Below are 18,725 nucleotides of genomic sequence, written 5' to 3' on the forward strand. Positions count from 1 at the left end.
TATGGTGTCCTATGCATCTTCTTCATCTTCTACATCAAATTCCTCCAGGAGGTCATCTAGGAGTTCAATGGCACTGCTAATGACTCAAAACAATGAGTTGAGAAGGAGGGACGAAGATAATGCTAAACGGTTGGCAGACCTAGAGCTTAAGATTGAACAAACAGACAACCGGCAGAATCAATTGTCTATGTTGTTACTACAAAGACTTTAGCCGCAACCACTGCATAGCCCGGGAACCCAACAATCAGGCCAGAGTCAGCCTCCTCATCCTCAAGAGTCGGGCCAAAGTCAGCCTCCCCCTGCATATCCGTATGCAGGCCATAATCAACAACCTCATTCATATCCTATGTATCTGATGCCTACGCAGCCCATGACTTACATGCAACAGTCGCCCATGCTATATATGCAGTAGCCTCTCATGTCATACATGTAGCAGCCACCTTATCAAGTGCTAGTATATCGACCTGAGATGGTTGCTCCTAGTGGATTTTGTCCTGAAGTTCCAGCTGGGGGGTTTTCTGGAATGCTTGTGGGTGCTGGATTTGATGTGGACTTGACGAGGGTTTTTGGATCAGATAGAGGAACTCAAGGAGGAAAAGGATCTGGGCCACATTCAGGCTCAGATTCAGTTGTGTAGTTTATTCGGTTCGCTTTCTTGTCGGATAAATATGACACTTTGGTCGTTCTATCTTTTTGTTTTTGTATGTTGTGTATGTAATGTCGGATTTAGTGTTCGTTATGGCGGATGAGTTTTGTGTATTATGTGGAATGTTGGATGTAAAATATTTGTATATTTTAGCACTATTTTTCTTGTTAATTATTTTTATTAATGTTTGTTTTGGCCTATACTTGAAATTTATTATTTTGGTTATATAATTTTTTTTTTAGTTACAATTAATTGAAAACAAATGCAGAGACAGATCTTCACATATTTTTGTTATTATTAACAAAGGTGGTGTCGGTTAAGACCGTTACTAGTTTGCATATTTTATTTATTTAATTGTTATCTGACGTCGGTTAAGGGATATTTTATTTGTTTAATTTTATCATGAAGTCGGTTAAAACCGATAGTAGGTTGGATATTTTATAGTTTAATTGCTAGTGCACGTCGCTTTAAACTGACATCAACATTGGTGTCGCTTTCATGGCAGTTTAAGCGGACAAACCGACATTGAAGCCATTTCGTGACGCTAGCATTGATGTCGCTATTCCAATCCGACATTACATTGTTTTATGTCAGATTTTTGCCAAATTTGCAACAGAAATTGAATTTCTTGTCGGTTTTTGCTTCGCCGATGATAGTCTATATTGTAGTAGTGATCAATGGGGCCTATGCATTAAAAAAATAAACTAAAGTCATTTGACTTCATCTTTATTTGCTGTAAAAAAAAAGTTAAAAAGCGAGGAATCAAATGACTTCACTACCACGTCAATTATGACATCTTTTGGAGAAAACCTTGATGTCATTTAATCATAGTTGGCATATTTGACATTTCTTTTAGAGATGATCAAATATCATTCTTCGAGCTCTTATTTGGGGGCTTTCTCTGTTGCCCATATGCTTCCTTATATAGTGTTCCTTGATGCCCTCGATCTTCACCCATTCTCGTTGAAATATCTTCAGTTTGTGGCTACAATGACAAGCTCACATTTACTACATTTTTCACCACACAATGACTGGTATGCCCATAATTATTCTCAAAGCTTTAGGGCTACAAATCAATATTGGGCTATCTGATAACATGACAAAGTGAAAGTTGCTTTATAAAATCCACTAGCTATTAGTATCCGCGCGTTGCCGCGGGTTTAAAAACAAGATCAAATACTACGTTCAAGACTTGAAAAAGTGTTATGCAGAGCAGCAACAACAGTAATAACAGACAAATTGGAAAAGCTTTATAGAGAAAATGCTGAATTCGGAGAAGACAGGAATAAACATCACAGTTATCGATTGAATTGCAGCAATTGCAACCATCTTTGGATCAGAATGATTATATTCAGATACAAAAAATTAGCGGATATTGTCATATGCATATACAAAAAATGTTATAGCAATACATTATACTTCAATAGCCCTATGTGCTCTGAAAGCTAAACCAACATTTGTATACAAAAAATTAGGAAATGCCGGTGTATGGAGGTGCAAAAAATATTGTCTGCTTATGAGCAAAAAATGATATTTACAAACCATTAAACAAAAGTCAAAACATTTTAGAGCAAAGTAGCTAAAGTCTTGGCGCAACACTATTGCCATTGAGAAAGCAAGCTACAGAGAGAAAAAGGATGGAAGACATCTAGACAGTGATTAAATCCACATTTGAATGGGTTTGACGCAAAAGATCAAGAAAGATGAAACCATACTTACCTAGTCCTTTTTTTAAGCAATGGCATCTGTTTTTGTAGCAGTCGGAGGTGATTTTTTTTAAATGACTTGATAAGGACCTCATCAAATTCTTTTGGATCAGCTTCTGAAATTTCCTCTGCCTCGCTGTTTTAAATGAGCATGAAGCATGAGCACATTTGAATGCATAAAAAATAAAAAATGATGGCTAACTATAATGGGGAGAAGATGTAAATTTTTTAACGCATGCAAGTAAAACGAAAGCATCAGATTTGATGACAGCATGGAATTCGAATGCAAACCTTTGTCTGCCGCCAATAAAAAAGCTCTCCTCACAGATTCCCACTTTTGTTTATACTATTGGCCGCTTGTTTCAGGTGTTGAGGTCGAAGATGACACAGTAGTGGAAGATATTGCGACTTCTCTTGACAACATATTTGAGGTTATTGGTTCCATAGTTGTATCGTCGGACACATTGTAAATCAGCACATTACTTGAGTTGAAATTAGTCCTCCTATTTCCAAACCGCAAGTGAATCAGCTTCTTTTGGCCAATCAGTCTCAAAAACCCATTTGGCAGCTGTTGTTGGTCGATCATTCATTGATACAAGACCAAATCTTTATAGGCCATACCAAAGAGATTTTCTCCAAATTGTCTTCAAGAACCAAATTAGCATTATACCTACATTTAAAAATTAAATTGCATGAGTATTTTGTGATTATAACTTATTGTTAACATGCAGAATAAAGAACTTGAACCAACATAGGTTACAAATTTGAACTCATTTTTCATTTGCAAACAAACACCGTGCAGCTGAAAATCCAAGAAAAAATGAAAAGAAACAAAACAATAAACTCGCATATTAAACGTTATCAAGGTATTGGAATTTGGTTGGGGTGTTTCTAACAAATGAGTTGTCTGGTCGTTGGGTGCTTATGCATTTGCTTGACACAGTTGGGGCAAGCACTATACCACCAATCATAGCGTGTGTCAAAACATTTCACATATGCCTTGCACATAAACGTATCATACTGCAAAATGTTTTATGACACATTTATATGACAAAGAGCAACAACAGAATAAATTTTTGTTAAGCAAGTAAAAAATGCAGGTACATGCTTTTAAGAAAAGATGGCAATGCATAATTCGTTTTTATACCTTGTGCAAATCATGATCTAAAAAGGCCAGCTCATCTATTGTTACTCTCCTTGCAGTGCGCACAATTTCAGCCTTATTCACCTACCTTGAAGGAGATAGTAGCAAGTTTAAAAACATAATACAGGCTGAGGAATTTTGAAAAATCAGCCAAGCCCGGGTAAAGGAGGAGGGGGAGGGTGTCAGGTAGTCGACAGCCGGCACTCCACAGTTACGTCGAATCCTTGTGAAAATGAATTCAGAACGAAATCGCGGTAAAGCTAGGGCGTCACCCGTAAGTGGCGCGCTGTGTGGCCCGAGCACAGTGATAAGTGAGCAAGGGTCGCTGTATCTCCATAGGCACCCAGATGCAGTGTTAAATGAGCAAGGAGGCCATAGAAACTTCTTTTCAAACGACTCCACTCAAAGTTGTTTGGGAGCATATGCACCTATCAACTTTACACAGGACACACAAAAGAAGTACTTTGATTCCATTGGACGGGGGAGGGTGAAGAAGCTAGGACAGAAGGGTAGAGTTCAGGAGAGTATAATGCGTTTAGGAACGTGGAATATAGGAACCTTAACGGGAAAATCTATGGAAGTAGTGGAAGTTATGGTGAGGAGAAGGATAAATATTATGTGCCTACAAGAAACTAAGTAGGTTGGTCTTAAGGCAAAGGATCTAGAAAACTCAGGGTTTAAACTTTGGTACTCGGGCACAAATAGAATGAGAAACGGTGTTGGCATCATCGTGGACAAGACCTTGACACAAGATGTTGTAGATGTCAAGAGGGTAGGAGATAGAATCATGGCAATCAAGATTGTAATAGGACAAGAACTTATCAATGTGATTAGTGCGTACGCACCTCAAGTAGGGTTGGATATGAGTTCGAAGGAGAAATTTTGGGAAGACCTTGGAGACTTGGTGCAAGGAATTGCTCAGAAGGAGAAGTTATTTATAGGAGGAGATTTAAATGGACACGTGGGCAGGGATGACAGGCAACTATGGAGGTTTTCATGGTGGCCATGGTTTTGGGGAGAGAAACGAGGATGGGGAAGCTATCTTGGATTTTGCAATGGCATATGATCTCTTCTTAGCCAACACCTTCTTTAAGAAGAGAGAAGAACATGTGATCACCTACAAGAGTGGGTCGTCAAAAACACAAATAGATTTTCTTCTAATGAGGAAAGGGGACCGTATAACTTGTAAGGATTGCAAAGTTATACCAGGAGAGAGCGTGGCTAATCAACATCGCTTGTTGGTGATGGATGTACATATCAAAAGAGTGAGAAAAAAGAACAAGACTTGGAAGTGCCCAAGGACTAGATGGTGGAATCTAAAAGAAGAAAAACAAGTCATTTTCAAAGAGAAAGTAATCACCCAGTGTGTGTGGGATAGAGAGGGGGAAGCTAGCCAAATGTGGGATTCCATGGCTAGTTGTATCCGAAAAGTAGCAAAAGAGGTATTAGGAGAGTCCAAGGGCTTTACCACACACTAAAAGGAATCTTGGTGGTGGAATGAGGAGGTACAAACAAAGGTGAAGGCTAAGAAGGAATGTTGTAAAGCCTTATACAAGGATAGGACCGATGAAAATGGTGAAAGGTATAGAAAAGCGAAGCAAGAGGCGAAGAAAGCTGTGAGAGAAGCTAAGTTAGCGGCTTATGACGATATGTATAAGCGACTAGATACCAAAGAAGGAGAGTTGGATATCTATAAACTAGCTAGAGCAAGGGAAAAGAAGACAAGGGACTTAAACCAAGTGAGGTGCATCAAGGATGAGGATGGAAAGGTTCTTGCTACAGAGAACGCGGTTAAAGATAGATGGAGAGGTTATTTTCATAATCTTTTCAATGAAGGACATGAAAGAAGTGCTTCTTTAGGGGAGTTGAGTAACTCAGAAGAGTGTAGAAACTACTCTTTTTATCGTCGAATCTGGAAGGAAGAAGTGGTTGTAGCTTTGAAGAAGATGAAGCATAGAAAAGCAGTAGGCCCAGACGATATACCAATCGAAGTGTGGAAAGTTTTGGGAGAGACAGGTATAACATGGCTCACTGACCTTTTCAATAGGATTTTGAAAACGAAGAAGATGCCAAATGAGTGGCGAACGAGCACTTTGGTGCCTATCTACAAGAATAAGGGCGACGTACAAAATTGCATGAACTATAGGGGTATTAAGCTAATGAGTCATACAATGAAGCTCTGGGAGAGAGTCATTGAGCATAGATTGAGGCAAGAGACACGGGTTTCAGACAACCAATTCGGGTTCATGCCAGGGCGCTCAACCATGGAGGCAATCTATCTCTTACGAAGATTGATGGAAAGATATAGAGATGGGAAAAAGGATTTACACATGGTCTTTATAGATTTGGAAAAAGCGTATGATAGGGTCCCAAGAGACATTCTTTGGAGGATTTTAGAGAAGAAAAAAGTACGAGTAGCATATATCCAAGCTATAAAGGATATGTATGAAGGAGCAAAGACTGCCGTAAGAACTCATGAAGGATAAACCGAAAGCTTTCCCATAACTGTAGGATTACATCAAGGCTCATCCTTAAGTCCTTACCTTTTTGCGTTGGTAATGGATGAGTTAACATGACATATTCAAGATGATATCCCTTGGTGTATGCTTTTCGCAGACGATATAGTGTTGATAGATGAAACTCAGGAAGGGGTAAATGCAAAGCTTAACCTTTGGAGAGAAGTGTTGGAATCTAAAGGTCTTCGCCAAAGCCGATCAAAGACAAAATATATGGAGTGCAAGTTCAGTGCAAATGGAAGCCAAAACGAGTTAGGGGTGAGGATCGGAGATCAAGAAATACCAAAGAGCGATCGTTTTCGTTACCTAGGATCTATCTTGCAAAAGAACAGAGAATTAGATGGAGATCTCAACCATAGAATACAAGCTGGATGGATGAAGTGGAAGAGTGCATCTGGCATGTTGTGTGACCGTCGTATGCCACTGAAGCTCAAGGAAAAATTTTATAGGACGGCAATAAGGCCGGCGATGCTGTATGGCACAAAATGTTGGGCGGTGAAGCATCAACACGTACACAAAATGGGTGTAACGGAGATGAGGATGCTTCGTTGGATGTGTGGGCACACAAGAAAGGATAAGATTAGGAATGAGGATATCCGGGGTAAAGTAGGAGTGGCCGAAATTGAAGGAAAGATGAGAGAAAATCGGTTACGGTGGTTTGGACATGTGCAAAGAAGGCCTACTGACGCTACGATTAGAAGATGCGACTATGGGACAGAGGTTCAAGGCCGAAGGGGTAGAGGAAGACCTAGGAAAACTTTGGAAGAGACTCTAAGAAAAGACTTAGAGTACTTGGATCTAATGGAGGACATGACACAGGACCGAGCACAATAGCGTTCAAAGATTCATATAGCCGATCCCACTCAGTGACTTGGATTTTCCAAGTCTCCAACCGAGAAGTTTTCCTCACTCGGGAAATTAAGGGAATACTACCTCAACCTACATGCTCCACTCACAAAGCTTCAACATACAAGCTTCAACAAAAGAAAATTGAGAGAACTTAGCGAAGAAGGCTTTGGTGTATTTAACACAATACGTTGAAATGAAGGGAAGCTATTTATTGATATCCCCGATAAGTCACAAATATGTACATATACATGAGTCAAAATAAACAAACAAGAGGGAGCCTTCACAAAGGTTGCTTAGGAGAAGTCTCAGCAGTCGGTAGAGCCCCAGAAAGAGCAGGCACTGGAGGGGGATCATTTGGAGCCTCAGTACTGGACAGAACCCTAGAAGGAGGAGGCAGCAGAGGTTGATCATTTGGAGCTTCATTACGCGGTACAGCCCCAGAAGACGAAGGCAATAAATGCCTTTGGAACAAACCCACAAATCTCTGATGATCAAGTAAAACCTGACCATCAAATTCCTTCATCTGGTCAAGCTTCCTCTTCATGTTTGTAGCATAGTCATGTGCGAGCCGGTGCAACTGTTTATTCTCATGCTTGAGCCCTCTAATCTCCTGTTTGAGACTCATCACTTCAGCCGCCAATGATTCAACTTGACGGGTTCGAGCAAATAGGCGTTGAGCCATGTTAGACACAGAACCTGCACACTGAACACTGAGAGCCAGAGAATCCTTAACAGCCAACTCATCAGACCGTTTGGCAAGTAGTCTGTTATCTTTGGGAGTGAGAAGGTTCCTAGCCACTACCGCAGCGGTCATATCATTCTTCATCACGGAATCCCCAACGGTAAGAGGACCAGTAGGGGAGACGAAGGATGGGCGCCATATGTTGTCTGGAGAAGGCGTGGCTGCCTCTTCAACAAGGTTCAAGTCAAAACGACGGTCGGAGGGGCCAGACATTTTCAAAGGTGTTGAAGAGAGAAGAGGTCGGACAAATCAAGATCTTAGAAGTGCAAGAATGGAGCTTCTACTGGTGGAGATTCAAGTGTGCTTTGGAACTTAATGCCAGCCTCTATAAAAATCTGCACTCGACGGAGCTTCAGAAATCGAAGAGGCGTTTGCTTTCTCAAAAGCTGGGCTGCTCAGAGACCACGAGACGTTTGCTTTCTCAAAAGTTGGGCTGCTCAAAGACCACGAAGGCCGATCTCAGAAATCAAAGAGACGCTTGCTTTCTCAAAAGCTGGGCTGCTCAGAGACCACGAGAGCCGATCTCAGAAATCGAAGAGGCACCGACTTTTCCAGCTTTGTCAGCACCTGTCAGCTTTGCGGAAATTATGGGCATTATGTCGAAGATTTCTGGTGAAGTAGAAAGCACATGAATCTTACTGTTCAATCACCCACTTCCCACATGCAACATTAGCTCATGGGTACCACAGATAACTTTGCCAAAGTTCTCTGACAAAGTTGAGACACGTGAAGTTTGCAGCTCCCACTACACCGCTCTGACCAAGAAGGGTAAAAGAATAGCAAAGAAACAGCACTAACAAAGTTTAGACACATAAATTTTGAAGGTCTAGCTACCATATTATTACCCACAAGGGTAAAGGAACAGTACCACTGCTGGATAATTGGAAAGTCCCTGTGTGTCAACCTCTGTGCTTCGTGGCAAGATAGACTAGCAAACATGCCCAACCTTTTCTCACATTCGAGAAAACACTCCCAACAAGATTGCTTGCTCCAAAATCGAAGAGGCACCGCCCTCCGAATCTCGAGAGCCAGACTCCCAACATGATTACTTTCTCAAAAATCGAAGAGACACCGCTCTCCGAATCTCGAGAGCCAGACCCCTAGCAGGATTGCTTTCTTAAAAATCGAAAAGGCATCGTTCTCCGAATCTCGAGAGCCAGATCTCCGACAGGATTGCTTGTTCGAAAACCGAAGAGGCACCACTTTCCCAACTTCAAGAGCCGGATCTCCTTGGATAAAGCTTGTTTGTAATCTTTACACGCAACATCAGCTTTCCAGATACCACAGACCACTTTTTCAAAGTGCTCTGACAGAGTTAAAACATGTGAAGCTGGCAGCTCCCACTACCGTGTTATGACCAAGCAGGGTAAAGGAATAACATTACTACTTGTTATTAGGGAGACTCCTATATATGTTGACCTCCATCCCCAACAGACAGGCAGACCTGCAAAAATGCTCAACCCTTCCTCATATCTGAGAGGGCACTCCCAGAGAAGCCTTTCGAAATATTCAGCTTTCTTTCCCCCCCCCCGATAATACCTCTGTAAACAAGCTATACTAGAGCAAGAATATCTCATATCATCAGGGTTAAAAGCAAGAGTATCCCATATCATGTTTTTTCCCTGTCTTTTCCTTTGGCCTTGTTCTTACCTGCAAGACAAGGAGAAAGAGAGCAATCAGTCACCACTTGGAATCAAGCTTCCAGTCAGGAACTGACTGCCTGGAACCCCTTACTTGATTACTTACCTGGCATTGCTCTCGAGTACTCATCTTCAACATCTTATGCTTCTAGGGAAGATACCGCATCTGCCTGAGGAACATATAGGGCAAGTGAGAAGGATACAAGGAAGCATGTGGAGACAAGCGTAACAGCACACGTGCCGATACATCCACTACTCTGTCAAAAGCAAAAGTATCCCATATCAGCAGGGTCGAACGTACTATAGATTTGATGGACTTGTTTTGACCCTCAAATTCTTCAGTCGGCCTTATACTCTGGAGGAAACCGGAAAACCCTCCAGCCCAGTTCAAGAATAAGCCTGTGGAAAGTTACTTCTTCAAAAGCAAAAGTATCCCATATCATCTCTTCTCATTTTTCTTCTATTTATCCTTCATGCTGCCTGCAAGATAGGGAGAATGTGAACAATCAGCCGGAACTCGAAATCAAAGTTCTGATCTGGGACTGATTGCTTGGAGCTCTGATTGCTTACCTTGTCTGTCACCTCTTTCAGCAGATCCCCTAGCTCGGCGACTTGGATGACTCCTACTACATGGTTGGTATCGCGCTTGACCAAGCCTGAAACTACAAGTAAGCTTCAAGTGAAATTGATACATTACCTTGTGCATCTCCACCAGTTAAAGATACCACCCCTGGATGGAGGAAGAGTACTTCCAGAGAAGATGTCACATCTACCTACGAGACAGATAAGGCAAGTCAAGACGATACCACACTCCGGAACTTAGAAGTTTCGTGATTACGAGATCATTCTCCCACAATATTTCCTAATGTCATTTGTATTAAATCATTCACTTGTACTCACTAAAAGAGAGCTTGAACCTATGTACTTGTGTAAACCCTTCACAATTAATGAGAACTCCTCTATTTCGTGGACGTAGCCAATATGGGTGAACCACGTACATCTGGTGTTTGCTTTCCTATCTCTATCCATTTATATACTTATCCACACTAATGACCGGAGCAATCTAGCGAAGATCACAAAAAGCGACCGTTTTCGCTACCTAGGATCTATCTTGCAAGAGAACGGAGAATTAGATGGAGATCTCAACCATAAAATACAAGCTGGATGGATGAAGTGTAAGAGTGCATCCGGCGTGTTGTGTGACCGTCGTAGGTCACTGAAGCTCAAGGGAAAATTTTATAGGACGGCAATAAGGCCAGAGATGTTGTATGGTACAGAATGTTGGACGGTGAAGCATCAACACGTACACAAAATGGGTGTAGCGGAGATAAGGATGCTTCATGGGATGTGTGGGCACACGAGAAAGGATAAGATTGTGAATGAGGATATCCGAGGTAAAGTAGGAGTAGCCGAAGTTGAAGGAAAGATGAGAGAAAATCGGTTACGGTGGTTTGGACATGTGCAAAGAAGGCTTATTGACGCTCCGGTTCGAAGATGTGACTACGGAACAGAGGTTCGGGGCCGAAGGGGTAGAGGAAGACCTAGGAAAACTTTGGAAGAGACCCTAAGAAAAGACTTAGAGTACTTGGATCTAACGGAGGACATGACACAAAACCGAGCGCAATGGCGTTCTAGGATTCATATAGCCGACCCCACTTAGTGGGAAAAGGCTTTGTTGTTGTTGTTGTTGTTGTAGCATCTTTCTAGGTTCAAACAGGAAGCACGGTTTTAGAGATGCACTCACACTGATTTGAATAAGTTAACCTCTAGAATGTTTGGGTCAATAAAAAAAGCGATGAGCCAGTACTATTCAAGATGATGTTGTCTACGGATCCCAAAAAACAAAAAGAAAATATAAAACAAACATTAGTAAATATTTTGAATTTGATGATGCATGTTTAAAAGGAGACAGAAATTGTAATGAATAGATTTAAAAGTTTGGTCAAACAATTTCAGCCTGTACGTCTAAAAATGAAACACAAATTGTAATGAACAGAGTCAAACAGTAGCAAATTAACGAATGAGAAACGAAACAAATACTCTCCCATAAAGAACATGAACCCAATAAACTAAAATCACATAATCATAAAACACTGGAATAGTTTATACCAAGTAATGCAAAAAGATAACAAAACAAAGACAGAAAAAATGGGTTTCCAGTTAAATGAGCTACCTAGGTAGAGCATGACTTTTAAACTTGTAAACATAACAACAATCGGCAAAGACAACGTCTGGACCGATAAAGAACAAAAAGCTTCTACAACATCTGCGCATAACGTAACACACAACCCTTCTTTTCTGTGCACAAAACAAATTAGAAACAAAGACTGAAATTTTTTGCCACCGTAACAGAAGAAATACTGTGAAGAATTTAGAACTGCAGCGGTCAAAACAAAGGAACAACCTGATATTCTCAATGTGTATATCACACTTCTTTGCTATTCTTTGATGAATTTGTTTTGGTTCCAAGTGTTGGACCACATTTATATGGCCAATCACATCTTACAATTTAAAAAGTTAATACAAAAAACTTGTCAAAACTCATTTCACTCAAAAAAGAACTGAAATGTTTTTAATCCATGCACATGTGCTCGCGCACACACACACACATATACAGAGACAGATATTCACGTATTAACATTACCTGTAAGAATATCAACTCTATTCAGGCGGGGATAGAGCGTGTTAAAATCTAGAAGAAAGAACGTGTGTCGAGGGATGGGTGGAAACACGCTAGAGAGTTTTTTAAACACTACCTTAGCGGTGAATATTACTTGGGTATCATGCGGTACCACTTTATACTACCCTCTGATTCTAACCGTGCGAAAAATTCATAATTTCATAGCAACTACCAGACTCAATCTTTGAGGTCACAAATTTGTAATCAATGTCCAATGTAGAGGCTTCAACTGCATTGTTCTTCATAATTGATCACACCCAAAAAATAAATAAGGAAAAAACAAAAGAAAAAGAGGGTAAAAAGGTAATGAAAAAACAGACGATAAAAGATATTATATTTTGATACAGATAGATTCAATTGCCACAGCAGGCAAATACACTCACTGAAAATAGCTAAACCATCTGAACTAAGAATAAAACATTTCACACATGTGAAAAAATCAAACTGGAAAAATATAACAGTCTAAATATAAATTAACAAACTAATATATGGGAAAAAACCATGACAAAACTATTACAGTTAAACTCCCTAATTAAAATCATAAGACAATGACCACTCACCATTTCATCAACCAAGATACAGTGCAGCGTCACTTATTTATGAACAGTTCCGGGAATGCTCAATTTTCATACCCTACACATACAAATCTTTATTTTGTCTGCTTTAGTGTACGGGTGCAATTGAGCAATAGAGGTCACCTTTACAGCCTCCATTTAACATGCCCAAAGCGTTATACAAATTTTATAAACTTAAGAATCACCGTAATACAAACTTGAAAACAAATACGAAAGGAGTGATTTGTTCCATTCCTAATTCAGCAAATTGTTAAATAGTTTCCAACATCACTGTTACAAAATTGATAACCACAACATATACTGCAAACTCCCAAAACACAAAGGACTCTAAAAAGAAATAAGTCAACTAAAAGCAATTAAACAACTAAATTTCACAAAGAAATACACTTGACATTATGACAGCAACACAAATCAACACGCGTTAACATATGAGATACAACAACTATTATCAAACACTCAACATTTTACGAAAGCAGCAAAGTAATGGTTGCAAAAGCCAAACTAAAGAAGACACCAGATATTACAAAGACTAAAACATTACTTACAGAAAGTGGAACAAAATGTCAAGCACTTGTGCAAGCAGCAAAAAGCAGGGTAAAGAAGATAATCAGCTACTTTCCCACACTATAAATGCATAAACCAAAAAGAAAAATGCTTAGCAAGTCATTTTTAATAAGTTAACAAAAAAACAAAAGACTACTATCTTTCTCAGGTGGCATAGGTGGAAACTCATTTTTTGCTTTTCCATAAATATAACTTTAGAATAATGTGAAACCGCAATAAATAAGAACAAGAAAGGATTAGAGATTCACGATTCTTACTTAAATTTGAGCGTACCCATAACAAATTTAGTTTGTATAGCCTCAAATGAGCACCGCATACTTAACCAATTAATCAATAAAGCATTTGACCATCACATGACTAAAAACCTAAATCCTAAGCTCTATATAGTAATCTGCACCCAAAAGAACTAACCACGCCAACAAACAATATTAAAGTCTTCTTACTGCGTGCTTACTTTTCAAGAAACAAATAACATCATGTCAAAAACAAAACTATTAAACCAAAATTTACAGCTGCACAAAGTCAAGATCTTCTTAGGTCACATCACATGGACCGTACCATAGCTGGCCATAGGCACAATAACATCGTATTATTTGAGGATATATAATTCTTCTATTCACAGGCTATGCACGCATAGTATATTATCCAGACAAAAGACGTATGCAACAATATCTAAGTGAAGCTTAGATATAAGCAAGGAAAAAAAAAATAGAACTATTAGACCAAAATTGATGCCTCCACCGAATCAAGATCTTCTCAGGTGGCATCACCTGGGCTATCGCATACTAAACGAAACCTACATATAAGGGAGGAAATCCGAAAAATAGAACTATTAGACCATAATTCATGCGTCCACAAAACTGATATCTTCTCACGTGGCATCACTTGGGCCATCATATACCCAGCCACAACCACGATAACATCATGTTATTGAATGACATATAACCTTTCCACTCAGAGGCTGTCCACACACAATACGCTATCCGGAGAAAAAAAGTATGCATGAATATCTAAATTAAACCTATATATAAGGAAAGAAATTCAAAAGGTGCAAACATAATTGCTGGACAAAGCACATCATATTTTCACCTTCATTTCAACCCCCACCAACAATTTAATACTACGAAGTCATTCAAGTTCGAAAATAATATAAAAACCGACATGCCAAACTTGAATTAAGCAGTTATACGACATGAATACAGAATTAAAAAGAAATTATACTAAAAATTTTGAGCCCACTACCTTATCACTTACATCCCCTGATCAGTCAAAGCATTTCCAATACATTAGACCTGCGACAAACACAAACACACATCACTTTAATAATCACGATTGCAAACAAAGAACAAAACATATTCATATAAGAGATCAAACAAACAAAAAATTGAAAACACAAATGATAAATGCGAACTAAGAGCAAACAAATAGGTAAAAAAAGGGCACAAAACTGGAACCCAACTCTCTCTCTCAGACACCACGAACCCAATTCCCCGTCTCAAAGGTCTCTTTGCTCTTTAAAGAAGAATCCAGGTCCCTCTCTCAGACACCAAGAACCAAACTCTCTGTGTCAACAACTGTTGTCTTCTCCAAACAAAAGCCTAAATCAATTTAAAAAACATCTAAGCACAAAAGAATCCAATCCGTTTTTGTCTTGCATTCTTCCTATTTTGTTTCTCTCGTCCTCAAGTCCCTATTTCTGCAAATCACACACCTCTAGCTCTCTGTGCACTCCCCGCCTCCCTCAACAAATAAAAACCTTCGAACCCAATTCAATCCCTCACCAAGACCCATAATATCACCAAAACTATAAAACCCACACAAAAAAACGTAGCAAAACCAATATTTTTGTGGCACTTTCATTTTGTCCCTTTCTAAAGTATCAGTATTCAATTTTATTATTATATTTTGTTCAATGTTAAAAAGCTTCGTAACACACAAAACTAAAAAATGGCACATGGTTCATATAGTCAAATTGATTCCACCAAATATTTGATTGGAAATTTAGTGAGTGCCAAAATATTAACTAAATTGGTGAGAAATGATGTATAGGCAATTATTGTTTTTCATCATTGTAGTTAAGCTCATTTGCATAGTTGTTTTTTAGAGCATCTCCAATAGGAGATACAAAATGTTTTTTTTTTAATAATCGATATTATTAATTAGAACCTATATTTCCATTTTTTTTACATCTTTTGGTGATGGATTCCGGTAATTAATTAGAGAAAATTTGATGGGATTTCTATTAGAGTATAATTTTTTTTATCTCAAACTTGAGTCTTTCGAGGATTGTTTGGTTGCAAGTACTGCCACGACAACACGCACTCGTTAGCATCTAAACTACATATTAATAGAACTTTCATTGTCAACCAAAAGAAGGTGAAATGACTACTTAGTCTTTTATCACAACAAAAAAAATTAAGGGTAGTAATGTAATTTCACCAAACAAAGTTTTGTTATTTTTTGTTTAAGCATCACCTACATGTGATTTTAACATCTCTAATTTAAAAAAAAATTAAATTAAACCTCTCTCCCTACTCCCACGTTCTCTCTCATACGGTCTAGTGATATTCATCTTCACTTATAAGTCAGAGGTCTAAGGTTCGATTCTCGATATAGAAGAATTTAAACCACATTATTGCTAACATATTGTGAAGCTTAGCCTACTTCCCCACTATTTTAGTATAGATAATATTATTTGTTAAAAAAGAAAAAAAAAGTAACCACATTTATTTAAGCAATAAAGTAGGAAAAAAACATAATGTTGTTTCTCTTCAAATCACTTTTTGAACATGTGGCAAATAATTATTTGACCATGATGCCTCTGAAATTAAATCTTAGTTCCCCACTTTTCTAATATTGTGAAAAGACAGGCTCTCGACCTTACGTGAGAAACTAGAAATAGGAAAGCTTAATATTGCTTCTCCACTTTTCCAATTCTTAAATTGACTGGAAACTTGACAACCTTCTGACCATGATCTCCACCTTCATTCCAAGTTTGCTTAAATGCCTCGATCATATGACTACTCAAGAGCTCAACACCCTTTTCTTTTGCCGTCTGATATGCAGACCATGACCTTATGTATGTAAAAAAGCCATCCAAATCCATTAACTGCTCTGTCACGAACTCAAATGGTCCTGTGTTCTCTTCTCCGTCCACCGGCTCAAATGGAAATTCGATACTCTTATACTTGTCGTCAACCAATTTACGTGCTGGATCCCAGTAAGGATCAGAATCAACGGTGTAAAAACGATCAAAGACGGTGTCTACAATGCTGTTAACCCTAGGCACTGTATAGCACCATGCTGCAAGGACACCATTAGGTTTCTTCAGTACATGTTTCACTTGTTGATAGAAATTGGGGAGGTCAAACCAATGGAGGGCCTGAGCAACGATCACCAGATCAACACTTGATTTTGGTGTCAACTTTTGTTCAACCTCGGCTATTGACATGACAGGAGGGGTGTGTTCGTAGCTAATATTGGGCAGCTTGGGTGCCAACTCGAGTTGTTTTTGGCTTGTATCTGTGGCTATCACATTCTTGAAGATCCCGGCTAGCTGCAATTTAGTTTAGCATGTTACTTGTTACGGTTTGATATTCATGAAAGAACAAGAAATACCCATGTTTTGAAACAATAATTTTTTTGGTTAATTTTGATGAATGTACCCATGTTTATGTATATACACACACAATAGTATATTTATTTTTTTAATATTTTTAATCCCTCAAATTATGGTTTTTTTAATTTAAAATATCATTTATATAAACAACTAAAATTTCTAATTTTTAATTTCAAAAATATAGTAACGTACATAAAAATAAATTATCACATTAATTTTAGGGACCTCGATCAAAAATTAAAAACCAACAATGTTTCAATAAAAGAATATTCATAACTAAAGACCGCATCCAAAGTCTCCCAAGATTAAATGACATAAATTAACAGATGGTGTTTGGAAAGTAAAAAATAGTGTGCAGATACCACCACCCAAAATATATAGTGAAGGAGGTGCCTCGGCAAACCTAGGCAAAAACACAATACAGAACAAAAAGGTTTCAGATGACCTAAAGCTTAAATTTGTGCTATAATGGATCTATGTGTAAACCGCAAGAAGTGAAAGGAAGATGTTGGAAAGAAGAGAAACTTACGGATCGGGCAGCCTGGCCACTGCCGGTGCCGACATCCCATGCGAGGTCGTGACAAGGGGTCTTGGAGGCAATGTATTCAAACAGCTCTTCGGGGTAGCATGGCCGAGTCTCGGCATATTGCTTTGATTGTTTTATGAACAGCTCCGACATTTCTCACTGATTTCTTTACTGCAAGTCGATCGTATGAAGTTTTAGATAAGATCAATAATATTGGTTTGTAATTCTATTGGGTTCAATGCTACCAATTTAAACTGGTTTTCGGTTTAGACTGCGATTGTATTTTGACCCAGGAGAAGAGTTCTAAACGAATCTCTCTGCTGAAGAAAGTGAAAGAGAAATTCGAAACGACTGATCGTGAGTGGTTAATAAAAGTGGGCCATCATTAGGAGCAGATGAGTTGGAACAATTCAACTTGGCAACTTCCCTCCAGCAACAAGAACGAAGACTTGTTCTCTTTGACTTGTTGTCTTATCATCATGCATCCACCCCATTTTGTGCCTATTTTATGTACAAAACTTGACGTTAATCTATTTCTTTCCAAACAAGAAACAATATATGCCAATTAATAGGGGAGTGATGACTACGCACCACCTATTTTATATACTGCAGGTCAAACTTGACTTCAATCTATTTGTTCCCGAACAAAGAAATAATGTGTTAGTTGTAAAGGGGAGTGATTATTGTGGTAGCAAATTTCTGTCATCTTCAATTTTGATGAAAAAGTACTTACAAAACAATCAACACTTTTAATCAAAGACCAAAGCCTCATATTAAGGGTACAAGTCAACAAAACAATTACACATACAGTTAGTAAGGTTGTTAGTATTTGGTTAAAGTAGTTAGGATTTCTTTTATAAAAACAGTGTATGTAATCTTCATTTAGTCAATTAATACAAATCATATTTCTCTTTCTAAACTCTCTCTCTCTCTCTCTCTCTCTCTCTCTCTCTCTCTAATATCTCTGTATTCATCCTTTCTTCTTGATTTTCCCTTCAATTCCCAAACATTGCAATGTAGTTAACATGGTATCAAAGCCACCAGGCTCATGCCATGGATTCTAGTGGTTCCGTTTTTTTATTAGATTTCATCTTCTAGTTGTATTTTCTCTTCAAATTTTCTTCAGAAATTCGGTCAAGTTCTTCGGTGCTTCCGCGACCATCCTGTAACTTCTAGGTTGATTTTTTATTCTTGAATTTTTCGTTCTTAAATTCAGGAATTTTTCAGATTTTCATCAAGTTCTTCACCTCGAAAGAAGATGGAATGTCAAATAAATGTCAATGCTTTGGGAGGAAGACGACGACCATTGTTCCTTCACCACCGCAAACCTCACCACAGTTGAGTGCTGCCTCTGGGTGGTCATGTCGTTCATGACCTTTGGCTCTCTGCAATTCGTAATAATCGCCCCATCTGCTTTCGATCTGGGGTTGTTGCTGTTGTATTCCATAGTTCTATACATGATGGTCTGCAATCTTTCCATGCGAATGTCACTGCATTGGAGCATTTATTGGCTTATAA

General features: G+C 38.7%; 2 protein-coding genes across 16 annotated transcripts; both read right to left on the reverse strand.

Annotated features, from left to right (window-relative positions):
* Window positions 1–1,337: 1,337 nt before the first annotated feature.
* LOC103454571 (uncharacterized) lies at window positions 1,338–14,956 on the reverse strand. 15 transcript variants are annotated; one of them, XM_070811583.1, is made up of 8 exons: window positions 14,522–14,956; window positions 14,305–14,354; window positions 9,814–10,016; window positions 9,350–9,723; window positions 3,500–9,253; window positions 2,644–3,022; window positions 2,366–2,488; window positions 1,338–1,631 (listed from the first exon to the last, which is right to left on the reverse strand). In XM_070811583.1, the coding sequence occupies exon 5, from the start codon at window positions 7,814–7,816 to the stop codon at window positions 7,142–7,144; it is 675 nt and encodes a 224-aa protein (XP_070667684.1). In that variant the 5' UTR covers window positions 7,817–9,253; window positions 9,350–9,723; window positions 9,814–10,016; window positions 14,305–14,354; window positions 14,522–14,956; the 3' UTR covers window positions 1,338–1,631; window positions 2,366–2,488; window positions 2,644–3,022; window positions 3,500–7,141. The 15 variants fall into 15 exon arrangements, 7 of the variants coding, with proteins under 7 accessions (XP_070667684.1, XP_070667686.1, XP_070667683.1 ...); XR_011575230.1 differs by lacking the exon at window positions 1,338–1,631 and having other exon boundaries at window positions 1,992–2,488; window positions 3,500–3,584; window positions 9,350–9,413; window positions 9,545–9,723; window positions 14,522–14,933; XM_070811585.1 differs by lacking the exon at window positions 1,338–1,631 and adding an exon at window positions 1,992–2,266.
* Window positions 14,957–15,805: 849 nt separating this feature from the next.
* Window positions 15,806–17,510, reverse strand: LOC103454572 (uncharacterized). Its single transcript, XM_008394172.4, has 2 exons — window positions 17,211–17,510; window positions 15,806–16,618 (listed from the first exon to the last, which is right to left on the reverse strand). Exons 1-2 carry the CDS (start codon window positions 17,358–17,360, stop codon window positions 15,971–15,973), a joined length of 798 nt encoding a protein of 265 aa, XP_008392394.1. The 5' UTR covers window positions 17,361–17,510; the 3' UTR covers window positions 15,806–15,970.
* Between the last annotated feature and the right edge of the window lie 1,215 nt (window positions 17,511–18,725).

The sequence above is a fragment of the Malus domestica genome, chromosome 14, assembly GCF_042453785.1.
Source record: "Malus domestica chromosome 14, GDT2T_hap1".
Taxonomy (NCBI): Eukaryota; Viridiplantae; Streptophyta; class Magnoliopsida; order Rosales; family Rosaceae; genus Malus; species Malus domestica.